Source organism: Triturus cristatus, chromosome 7, assembly GCF_964204655.1.
Source record: "Triturus cristatus chromosome 7, aTriCri1.1, whole genome shotgun sequence".
NCBI classification, from domain to species: domain Eukaryota; kingdom Metazoa; phylum Chordata; class Amphibia; order Caudata; family Salamandridae; genus Triturus; species Triturus cristatus.
Window position 1 is genome coordinate 1,204,892,035 of NC_140590.1, and position 12,019 is coordinate 1,204,904,053.

The 12,019-nt window shown below is 43.8% G+C and overlaps 1 protein-coding gene across 1 annotated transcript in view; it reads right to left on the minus strand.

The window, feature by feature from the left end:
* The window catches only part of LOC146811604 (extracellular calcium-sensing receptor-like), a 267,064-nt gene that overhangs the window by 40,836 nt on the left and 214,209 nt on the right, over positions 1-12,019 (minus strand). The window contains exon 3 of the mRNA XM_085615082.1: positions 5,687-5,810. Within this exon, the coding sequence (XP_085471208.1) occupies positions 5,687-5,810 (124 nt within the window). The remainder of the gene's footprint in view (positions 1-5,686; positions 5,811-12,019) is intronic.

The window sequence follows — 12,019 nt, forward strand, 5'->3', positions numbered from 1 at the left end:
CAAGTCACCCCATACTGGATTCCTCTGGGTGTCTAGTTTGCAAAAATGTAAAGGTTTGCTAGGTTTTCCTAGGTGCCGGCTGAGCTAGGGTCCAAAATCATCCGCCTGGCACATTGCGAAGAAAGGGTCAGTTTTCACTGGAAAATGTGATGTGCCCAAGTTGCATTTTGGGCAGTTTCCTGTCACGGACACTAGGCATACCCACACAAGTGAGATCCCATTTCTATTGGTAGACTTGGGGAAATGCTGGGTGGGTGAAAGTTTGTGGCTCCTCACAGATTCCAGAACTTTCCATCACAGAAATGTGAGGAAAATGTTTGTTTTTTTACAAAGTTTGAGATTTGCAAGGCATTCTTGGTAACAGAACCTGGTGAGAGCAACTCAAGTCACCTCATTCTTGATTCCCCTCATTGTCTAGTTTCAAAAGTGTACGGGATGTCTAGTTTTCCATAGGCGCCAGCTGGTCTCTAGGCTCCAAAATCCACAGATAGGCACATTGCAAAAAAAGAGTCAGTTTTCACTGGAAAAATGTGATGTGCCCAAGTTGTGTTTTGGCCCTTTCCTGTCACGGGCACAAGGTTTACCCACACAGGTAAGGTGCCATTTTCATCGGGATACTATGCTGTGTCCCTGGAAGGTTGGGTTTTATGCAAATTCCAGAACTTTACATCACAGAAATGTGTGGAAAATGTGTTTTTTTTGTTTTACAAAGTTTGAGGTTTGCAAGGGATTCTGGGTAACAGAACCTGGTGAGAGTCACACAAGTCACCCCATCCTGGATTCCCCTAGGTATCTAGTTTGTAAAAATGTACAGGTTTGCTAGGTTTCCCTAGGTGCCGGCTGAGCTAGTGTCTAAAATCCACAGCTAGGCACATTGCAAAAAAAGGGTCAGTTTTCACTAGAAAAATGTGATGTGCCCACATTGCATTTTAGGCCGTTTAGTGTCGCGGGTACTAGGCCTACCCACACAAATGAGGTACTATTTCTATTGGGAGACATGGGGAAATGCTGGGTGCATGGAAGTTTGTGGCTCCCTGCAGATTCCAGAACTTTTTATCACAGAAATGTGAAGAAAATGTGTTTTTTTTAAAACAAACTTTGAGGTTTGCAAGGGATACTGGGTCACAAAACCTGGCGAGAGCCACACAAGACACCTAATCCTGGTTTCCCCTGAATGTCTAGTTTTAAAAATGCACAGGGTTTCCATCGGTGCCAGCTGAGTTAGGGTTCAAGTTCCACAGCTAGGCACATTGTGAAAAAAGGGTCAGTTTTCACTGGAAAAATGTGATGTGCCCACGTTGCATTTTGGGCTGTTTCTAGTCACGGGTACTAGGCCAACCCACAAAAATGAGGAACCATTTTTATCGGGAGACCTGGTGAAATGCTGGGTGTATGTAAGTTTGTGGCTGTCTGCAGATTCCAGAACTTTACATCACAAAAATGTGAGGAAAATGTGATTTTTTACAAAGTTTGAGGTTTGGAAGGGTTTCTAGGTAACAGACCCTGGTGAGAGCCACAATAGTCACTCCATCCTTGATTTCCCTGGATGTTTAAAATCTTGGTTTCCTGTTAGACCTGGCTTTTTCAGCGGGTTTACCCTCAGACTTTTTGGCCTCTTGTTTTATTTTGACCCTGTTTTTGTTGGTTTTAGGATTCTGGGCCCTATACCTATGCTGATTAGTGCTAAAGTGCAGATGCTTTCTGTGTGAATTGTGTTTATGGATTATTGTTTCTATTATTGGCTTATTTAATTTATTGCTTAGACCCTATTACAGCACACTGTGTGTGCCCAGGGCCTGTAAATCAAATGCTGCTAGCGGGCCTGCCACACTGATTGTGCCACCCACACCAGCAACCCTTCAGAGGGTTTTCAGACCTGCCATTGTAGCGTTTGTGCACAGTTTGAACTGCCATGTCGACCTAGCAAGTGCTCCCACTTGCCAGGCCCTAACATACCCTTTTCTTACATGTGAGTCATCCCTAAGGTAGGCCCAAGGTGCCCCCCTGGGCAGGGTGCAGTGTATGTGAAAGATAGGACATGTACTGGGTGTGTGACAGTCCTGATGATGAAACACTGTGCATTTCGTTTTTTCACTATTGACAGGCTATCTGTACCATAGGATAGCATGGGAGATACTTTGTAACATCTTACAAGTACAAATTCTCATGGGGACAAGGTATTAAGATGGAGTTAAGGTTTCTCTGAACTCAGAATTAAATAACACATGTTTTAGTAAAGATGGTTTTTAACCTGTGGGTTTGAAAATGTCACTTTTAGAAAGTATGCATTTTCTTGCTTAGCCATCCTATGTGCCACTATTGAGTTGTGTATTGCCTGTCTGGTTCTGGAGTGACAAGGGCTTGGGATGTGCATTCACTGCAGACAGCCACTGGTGGGGGGGGGGGGGGGGGGGTTAAGGTGTGCCCTGCATTTCCTGGATGACTAGAGCTGGGCTGAATAAAACTGGGTCGCATTTAGAGGAGCTGGAGGAGTTTGGTTGGAGGAGTTTTGCTTAGACATGAATAAGCCCTGTCTCTTGTGCACAATGCTATCTTCACCTCCTGCCTAGAAGCAGGACCAGAGAGGACAGAACTTGTTTAGACTGAGCTGAGAGACTTTTTGACATGTGGTATAAATATGGGGCCCGACCCAAGAACTTTAGAACACATCTGGACTCAAGCGGAACCTCTCCCAAGGAGAAGAACTGGAGAAGCTGAAAGGAGAAGTACCGCCCCATTGCTGTGTGGATGTTTTGCTGGGTTGGCCTGCAGTGGCTGCTTCTGACAAGGAGAGGACAAAGACTGAACTCTGCTATTTATCCTGCTTGAAGAAGATTTCCAAGGGCTTGGTACAGAGCATGTCTCTTATTCCGAAATCTCAGGGACACAAAGACTTAATTTCCTGCACCTGGAACTGTTGTTTCAGCTGCCACAGAGGGAAAAAGAAAAACTGACACTGGCGAGCGACGCCTCGACCTGCAATGAAGCCGTGGGCACCAGTCGTAAAGTGCACAACGCACCACTCCAACTTACACTGCATCCCCGACGCCTGCCAAAGCTGCCCTGTATCGACTCTGACTCCGTCACGGAAGTTGCTGCCTGCATCGGAGCCAAGGGCACCGCTCGTGACACTCACGATGCACCCACCCCGACTCGTACCACAGCCCCGACCCCACCGATGCCGGTGCTTCTTCATTACGGAGCCGATACCTGACGTGGATGACCTCCTGAATCTATCGACCCTGCACCATCGTAAGGAACCAACACCTCACCGGCAACGTAAAGTCACCTTCCAGACAACAGTAAAGAGCCGACGCCTCGCCTCCCCTGCATCGGAGTAAGGAACCAACCGCTCACCTCCCTTGTGGTCGTAAGGAACGGACACCGCCCACCACCTGCGATGCATCACCTCCCCGATGCTGGGCACCGTCTTTGTTTTCATTGTTTGCCAAGTTTCTGTTCTTTGGGGTCCATGTGACTCGGGACACCTCGTGATTTGTGCTGTACTTTGGGATTTTCATCTGTTACGACGTCATCATAGCTTTATTTTTGTGAATAACCTATTTTTTATGATATCTTGACATATGTATGGTGGATTTTTGTCATTTTGGTGTTCTTTGGTTTAGATAAAGATTTCCTATTTTTCAAAACTGGTGTGGTGTGCATTTGTAGTGTTTTCACTGTGTTACTGCATGTGTGCACAAATGCTTTACACACTGCCTCTGAGATAAGACTAACTGCACGTGTCAAGCTACCAAGGGGGTGAGCAGGGGTTGTCTAAGGGCGTAACTCCCTTACTCTGACTAGAAGCAATGGTCCCTACTTGGACAAAGGTGCAAACCATTGCCAACTAGAGACCCCCATTTTCAGCATTTCCCTAGGTGCTGACTGATCTAGGGTCCAAAATTCACAGCTAGACACATTGTGAAAAAAGGGTCAGTTTTACTGGAAAAATGTGATATGCCCAAGTTGCGTTTTGGGCCGTTTCCTGTTGCGGGCACTAGGCCTACCCACACAAGTAAAGTACCATTTTTATTGGGAGACTTAGGGGAACACAGAACTGTAGAACAAGGGTTATTACAATTGATTTCTGAACATTTCTGCCTTCCACATATAAGACAATGTGTAAAAAAGGAGTTGTTTTGAAAAATGTCTTCTAATTCACATGCTAGTATGGATACCCACAATTTCGGAGATGTGCAAATAACTACTGCTTCTAAATACTATATTTTGTTCCCATTTTGAAAATACCTATATTTAACTCTTTATATTTTACCAAATGTAACACCATTGTAAGGTGCAGCTCAAGTATTGGCTCTGGGTACCTTGGGTTCTTGGGGAACCTACAAGTCCTATATATCATCACAACCAGAATGGTCCAGGAAATGTAACAGTATATTGTTTAAAAAAATCTGCCATACTTAGAAGAAGTGACAGGTGAAAATGTTGTCACAAATGGCAGTTTTTTTCAACTCGATGTAATATTTTTTTATTTCAACCCTTAGTTTCCATAGGAAAACATTGAAGGATTTACACAAATGACCATTTGCTGAATTTATGGCTGCTTTTCAGAAATGTATAGCTTCCTGGGATCCATTGTTGCTTTTACACCAATTCCTACCACTAACTAGAAGGTGGTTGAAAGAACATGAAATAGGAAAAATAGCTATGTCCCATTAAAATGCCAATACTGTGCAGAAAATGTTTGCTTTCTGACAAAAGTCTGCCTGTTCCTGAAAGCTGGGAAGATGGTAATCTTAGCACCACAAACCCTTTGTTGTACCATTTGCAGGGAAAATAAACATGTGCTTTCTTCCGCAGCACTTTATCCTCATTTTCCCCCCAAATGGCAACATTTAGCGATATTTTTGCTAATTTCCTGTTCCCATCCAGGGGAATCCACAAACCCATGGTACCTTTAGAATCCTCAAGATGCAGGAAGAAAAGGACTCAAATTTGACATGGATACCTTATGTGGACAAAAAGTTACAGGGGGCCAAGCGTGAACTTGCCCAAATAGCCCAAAAAATGCTTAGTACGGGGGGGTCAGGCCCAGCAGCGAAATGGGTCAACAACAATTGTATGCATTTTTTATTTACTGTAATGCATTTTTATCTGTTTGATATTCTTTTATGATTATTTTTAAATAATCGAATAAAGATTGAGATCGATTGATAGCGAATGTACAAAGATTAGTCTCATAAAAGATGTCTTACAAGAACTGCTTTCATTATTAATGTCATCAGTACCGTGTTATGGATGTTTGAACAGAAATCAAAGAACAGAACCCGAAAATGAAAGGACTTGCTTTTTTCTAACACACCATGGTGATGTGTGGTTAACTTTGAATCATGTAAATGGAAGTGCAAACTATAATATTTTGAAATAAATTATAGTGAAGAATTTTTGGGATACTAGAACACTGTATTCCAAACAATGACTTTCCCTGGAAATCCAGAATGTGTGGACAAACTAACCCAGACCAGGCCGAAAAACTAAACAACACATATATTCCAGAATTCACTCATTAGGAGTGAAAATCACACATTTAGTGGTGAGCCTCCCACTCTGCAGAGGAGAGAGGGATAATAAATCAACGTCTGAGCAGTCCCTGTGAGGCCATGCACCATTAAATTCATTGAGTTTGTCATTATTTAACCAACTTAAACATCCTAATGTGACCCACCTGTTTGGTTGGTGATGCTTCCTTTGGAACATAAAACACACTCAAAGCAACATTTAGGCTTCCCTTCCAAGGCTGATTTCCTGTAACCTGGTAGACACATTTCACTGCAAATGGAGACAGGTACCTGAAGGCAAGAAAGTGGTAAAGAGTGCAGATGAAAATATAAAACATACATTAACCAGGTATTGTTCTGTAGTGCTTCAATACAAGATGATTTTGGCAGTAGCTAAACCCAGCCAAGTTCTTGAATGCTGCTTTTTCTCGGACCTACCTGTTCTAACTTGAATTGAGCATATGCTAACCAATTAGTTTGGACCAACAATTTAGAGGCTGATACAACAAACCTTGTCACTTTCAAATGAACCTTTTTCTGTAAAACTGAACATGCAAACTTCACATCTATAGTTGTGTCATTGTCAGTCACTGGATGGAGGTATAAGGAGTCTTCCCCAAGAGAATGATACCAGCTGAAGTTTTGGATATTCACAAGTATCTGCATGTTTAACGTATGCCTGGACAACCCAGACATAAGTGGAGCAGAAAAGGTGAAAGGACTAACAGAACCATTGGCGTGGCTATTATGTTATGTTATGTTATTAGAATTTATAGAGCGCACGATTACCATATGGTGTCCTGGCGCTAAGCACTGAAAGCCTACGCTAAAATGAGAAACTAAAACTGCGAGAAAAACCATGTTTTGAGATTTTTCCTAAAAGAAATGAAATCCGATGCATTTCTAAGCATGAAAGGGAGTTCGTTCCAGATTTTTGACGCACCATAAACGAAACTCCTTCCTCCCCAGTTTGCCTTTTTTATGCAAGGAATTTTCACTAGCTTAGCTCCAGTAGATCTGAGCATTCTACATGGAGTATACCAGGAAAACTTGTTTTTGAGAAACTCGGGACCTGTCCCGTTCAAGGCTCTGAACACTATACACGAGGCTTTGAACCTAGCTCTCAAGTGGGTAGGAAGCCAGTGCAGTCTCTTCAGATCACCTTTAACTGACACAAATCTAGGAGTCCGGGTCAAAAGTCTGGCAGCGGCGTTTTGAATGACCTGCAACCTATTTTGATGTTGTGACTGCATATTAACATAAAGACTGTTGCAATAGTCAAGACGAGATAATATGAGTGCAGTCACCACCGTACGGAGACACCCCTCAGACAGGTAGGACCTGATTTTTCTGATCATTCTGAGTACCATAGAACATCCTGAAGTGACCCTGCTCACTTGGTCCCCCATGCTGAGTTTTTCATCAACCACCACTCCCAAGTTTTTAGCTTTCCTACAAGGTGTGGGGCAGAGACCGAGAGAGTCAGGCCACCAATCGGGTGTCCACATCCGAGGATTATTTCCAAACCTCACCACTTCTGTCTTAGCTGAGTTCAGCTTAAGGCAATTAGCGGACATCCATCTGGAGATGGATACCATGCACTCTGAAAAACGGGCTCCTGTTTCCTTTTCAGCTCCCTCCTTCACAGACAGCACAATTTGCGTGTCGTCTGCGTAGGAGGTGAGTTGGAACCTTAATGATCTAATGATGCCAGCCAGGTGTGCCACATAGATATTAAAAAGTGTGGGGCTAAGAGAAGAGCCCTGCGGCACCCCGCATGGCAGGGAGAAGGGTTCCGATGTATCGTCATTAAGTTCGACTATTTGTAGTCTATCCTTCAGAAAGGAAGCAAACAGATTGCATGCCTGTCCTATTATCCCGATCTCTGACAGCCGATTAAGCAGTACCTTGTGATGCACGGTGTCAAAGGCCGCGGATAGGTCTAAAAGGATCAGCATAGCGTTTCCTCCTTTGTCCAATACCTCTCTAATCTCCTCAGTCGATTTGATAAGAGCCAGCTCGGTGCTATGATGAGTTCTAAAGCCATATTGAGAGTGATCCAAGGAATCGTTCAGCAAGAGAAAGTCACTGAGTTGTCTGTTCATGGCTTTTTCAAGCATTTTGGCTGGTAGGGGAAGTCTGGAGATAGGGCGATAGTTAGTTGGATCTTTAGGGTCCAAAGATTGTTTTTTTAAAAGAGGAAGCACTGAGGCCTTTTTCCAGGGGCTGGGAAAAATTGCGGTACGAAATACATTATTGAACAGAGGAGTCAAGACCCTGCAGGTTATATCTGCAAACTGTTTAATTATCCATGTGGGACAAGGATCGCTAGGAGCACCTGATTTGATATTGCTCATCAGTTTCATTGTTTCTTCTGTGTTCAAAGGAAGAAAATGATCCAGGGTGCTGGCCGGGGGAGGGGGTATATTAGTGGTAGAATCCATATGACTTTTATTGACCAGGTCTGACAAAGAAGAAAAAATAGTTTCCACTTTTGACTTAAAGAATACAGCGACAGTATTGCAAAAGTCAGGTGCGACAGCAACGTTAGGCGTCCTGGGGTTTGATAGTTTGATAACTGTTTTAAAGAGCTCCTTAGAGTCAGATTTGGCTTTTGTAATTTGAAGTGAGAAATATTCTTTCTTGGCTACCAGGAGGGATTGTTTATAGCTCGCAATCGCTGATTTAAAGTCCATTTTATCAGCCGTTGCATAGTTTTTTCGCCACAATCTTTCGGCCCGTTTACATAATCGTTTTTTTTCTCTGAGCTCTTCTGAATACCAAGGAGCAGTGGGTAAAGCCCTTTTCGGTATCCATTTTCCGGGGGGAGCTGCAAGGAGACACGCATCGTCTAACCAGTTGTTATACAGGCGCGTTGCTACTTCAGGATCGGTCGAAGCTAAAGGCATTGATTCCATGAGGAAAGATTTTAGATGTATGACATCGACTTTACCCCAAGCTCTGGTCGTAATATCCTTCTTATCTTTTGAGTCCATAGGACCCCTCATAGCATGCTTAAGTTCAAAGGTAATTATGAAATGATCGGACCAGGTAATCGGGAGGACGGAGATGTTACCCAGGTCACAGTTATTTGAAAAAATCCCATCTAGGGTATGTCCTTTTATGTGGGTGGGGAAGGAGACCAATTGTTCAAGGCCTCCTAAGGCCATAGTACTGTTAAGCCTGGCCGTGTCAGGGTCTTCCAATTTTTCCAAATGGAAATTGAAGTCTCCTAACACGACAAATGTTTGTTGGCTCAGACCTTCTTCTAATAATATATTCAAAGAGTTTAGAAAATTAATCTTCCCTCCTGGAGGGCGGTAGATTAAGATCCCTTTGAAAGGTTTATAGGGTGCGGAAGAGATGTTAAAAGACAAAGCTTCGCAGCCTTGATCATACACAGGTAGGAAAAGTGGGTTCAGTGAGTCATGATATATCACTGCAAGCCCTCCGCCCCTTTTGTGAGTTCGATCAAGGGAGTAGCAGCAAAAGCCGATAGGAGTGGCCTTCACCAAGTCAGGACCCGAAGTGCTGTCCAACCAAGTCTCAGTAATAAATGCAAGTTTAACATTGTTGTCTTCCAAAAGAAGAGCACATTCCACTGAGTGATTAACAAGCGATGTTGCATTAAATAGGACACATTTCAGGTGATTGTCCCTTCCGACATTTTTATCCACGTCGTGAGCAGGTTCCCTATGTTGAACAGGTAGATTAAGTAGGGTTGGAAGCGGGACCATACACTCCCTACATATTAAAGACCCATCCGCTCTGTATGCAACATCATTAGCATCAGGAATAGAGCCCGGGGACAATTTGTGACACTGTAGACCTTTATCTCTGTGATTCCACATCTGTATGTCCTTACCAGTATAGATGTACCTTCCACCTGGTGAGGAAGGGCCAGGGGGACTGGCCCTAGGCCCGGCCTGGGCGCGGACGGGCGCAGACGGGCTTGCCTTGGGCGCGCCTTTGGCGCCCGCTGCGCGTGCCCGCTGCGCGCGTCCGCTGCGCGGGCGCGACAGCGTCCTCCTAAAATACTCCCCCATGAACCACTAGACCGCTAATCGGCGGAAGTGGTGTTCTACTGGCCGGAAGCAAGGCTCCGTGAAAGTGCGGTGCATATAGCAGCAAACAACTCCCACTCCCCACTCCGAAAGGTTAAAAGCATTTAAAAATACAGGTAAAACAAATACGAATGTATTTCTAAAAATATAAAAGATTTGCTCACAGTGTAATCTCGTTTTCAGTTTTCTAAAAGCGCCACAGCGAGCATTAAACACAGCTTCGCAAGGCGATCAAGTGCTGCGCGGGCGCGACAGCGTCCTCCTAAAATACTCCCCCATGAACCACTAGACCGCTAATCGGCGGAAGTGGTGTTCTACTGGCCGGAAGCAAGGCTCCGTGAAAGAGCGGTGCATATAGCAGCAAACAACTCCCACTCCCCACTCCGGAAGGTTAAAAGCAATTAAAAATACAGGTAAAACAAATACGAATGTATTTCTAAAAATATAAAAGATTTGCTCACAGTGTAATCTCGTTTTCAGTTTTCTAAAAGCACCACAGCGAGCATTAAACACAGCTTCGCAAGGCGATCAAAGATATTAGTGATGCAAAAGGTGCAGTGGCACTGGGGCCTATTCTATGAGGGTGTCCACTAAATTCAAATTATGTATTATGTTAAATATTCATTAAAGAGCCCATTTGACATTCCTGCATTAGGAGCCATGACAATCTTATGGTGCCATTGAACAGACCAGCAGCTTTTTGCATGTATATGAGAAGAAAAATGAAAACATGCCATGGAGACAGATTTTCTATCGGAAGCTAAAAGGGTAGAACAGTATTTTTGACTTTTCTAGCAGCGTTGGGGTGGTGATGAATGGCAAATGTAGGTGCAATCTCAAAATTGTAAACACTTTTGCTGGTGAATTTCCAGGGTACAACCATGTCTGGTAAGTAAGTTCTGATGCTTAGAAGTATCTTTAGAAGAAACGGAATAATGTGATATGAAAGGCTGGCATAGCAACGACAAGTAATCAAGTTAATGCTATCAGGTAAATACAGGTGCTGCCACAGATGCAAAGGCCATTGTTAAAGGCTTCTGCAGACTGTGGTGCTACACAGTTTCATGTTTCCCACTAACTGCAACAATCCTGGACCACTATTCCTATGCCTCTTACACCTTTTTGTTAAGTATCCATAAAATATAAGCTAACAAGACCACAATCATTCCTCCACATTTGCCAGTAAAAACCCTACTATCTATAAAAAAACACATTAGGGTGAAAGAAAGAGCTGTGGCCTTTTTTGGGGCCAATCTTACCCCAGCCGAAGCTTTTCAAGAGGTCTCAATTTTGGTTTACCCAGATGTAGCATTGTGTCCTTCCCAACATTTTTTTTGTAACTCATTTGTTCACATTTTATGTTCTTTCTTCACAACATGCCAATGGATGCAGCTTTTGACACAGCTCTGGTCCTGAAAGAAGGTGTGCTGAGCAGTCGGTACCCTAAGCAACACGGTTCAGAAGCCTTCATCACTGAGCTCAACTGATGGATAGGCATGGCACTGTGACTGGTATGTAGAAACAATACTTTATTCTCTTATTGTAAGAAATTGGGTCGTTGGCTGAGGAGGGCAAAATCCCCACTCAAGCAATAATCACAATCCTTATCAGGATGAACCACAAAAGTCACACAATTAACATGTGCTTAACACTCTAATAGTTTAGCACAAGAGCAGTCAGGCTTAACTTAGAGGCAATTGTAAAATATTTATGCAGCACACATACAGTAATGAAATGAAAACACAACACAATATGACAACACAGCAATCAGTAGAGCCAGGGATAGTCAATTTTAAAGTTTTACGTGGAAATAGCACCTGAAAGCGTAAAGTGCCACTCACAGTCATCTGGCTTTGCTAGACCAGGGAAAAGGACAAGTTGCGGCCGAATGAGATGGCACCAAGGGATCAGGACCTGGGGGCACTTCTTGGGAATCTGGACTCACTTGAGAAGAGGTCAGTAGCATAGCTAAGGCAGGTCCAGGCTCCTCCAGTTGCAGCTGGTCAGCTGGGCAGTTGCAGAAGGGCCTCTAAAGCTTGTTGCATCCCTGTAGCTCACATAGGAGGTCAGCCAACTGATCTTTGAATTCACTATGGGCAGCCTGGAATGAAGGCAAGTAGGTTCAATCTTCCTTCTCAGACAGCAAGCAGTCCTTCAAACAGCAGCGCAATCCTCTTGAAGCAGGGCAGATCTTCTTATAAATCTTCCACAGGTCCATGAATGTCCCGAAGGGTGACTCATGATGTTCAATATTAATACCTTGTTGCAGTAGTCTTTCCCCTAAAACTAGGTCTGGAAAGTTCTTCCCCTTCCCTTGGTCAAGGCTTCAAACTGGCTGGGGGTGACAAAACACAGGGCAGGCCTAATGTCAGGTTCCTTTGTGTGCGCTGTGGGAAAAGCCCTTTGAATTGTAAGTGAGACTGTGCATAGCTACTC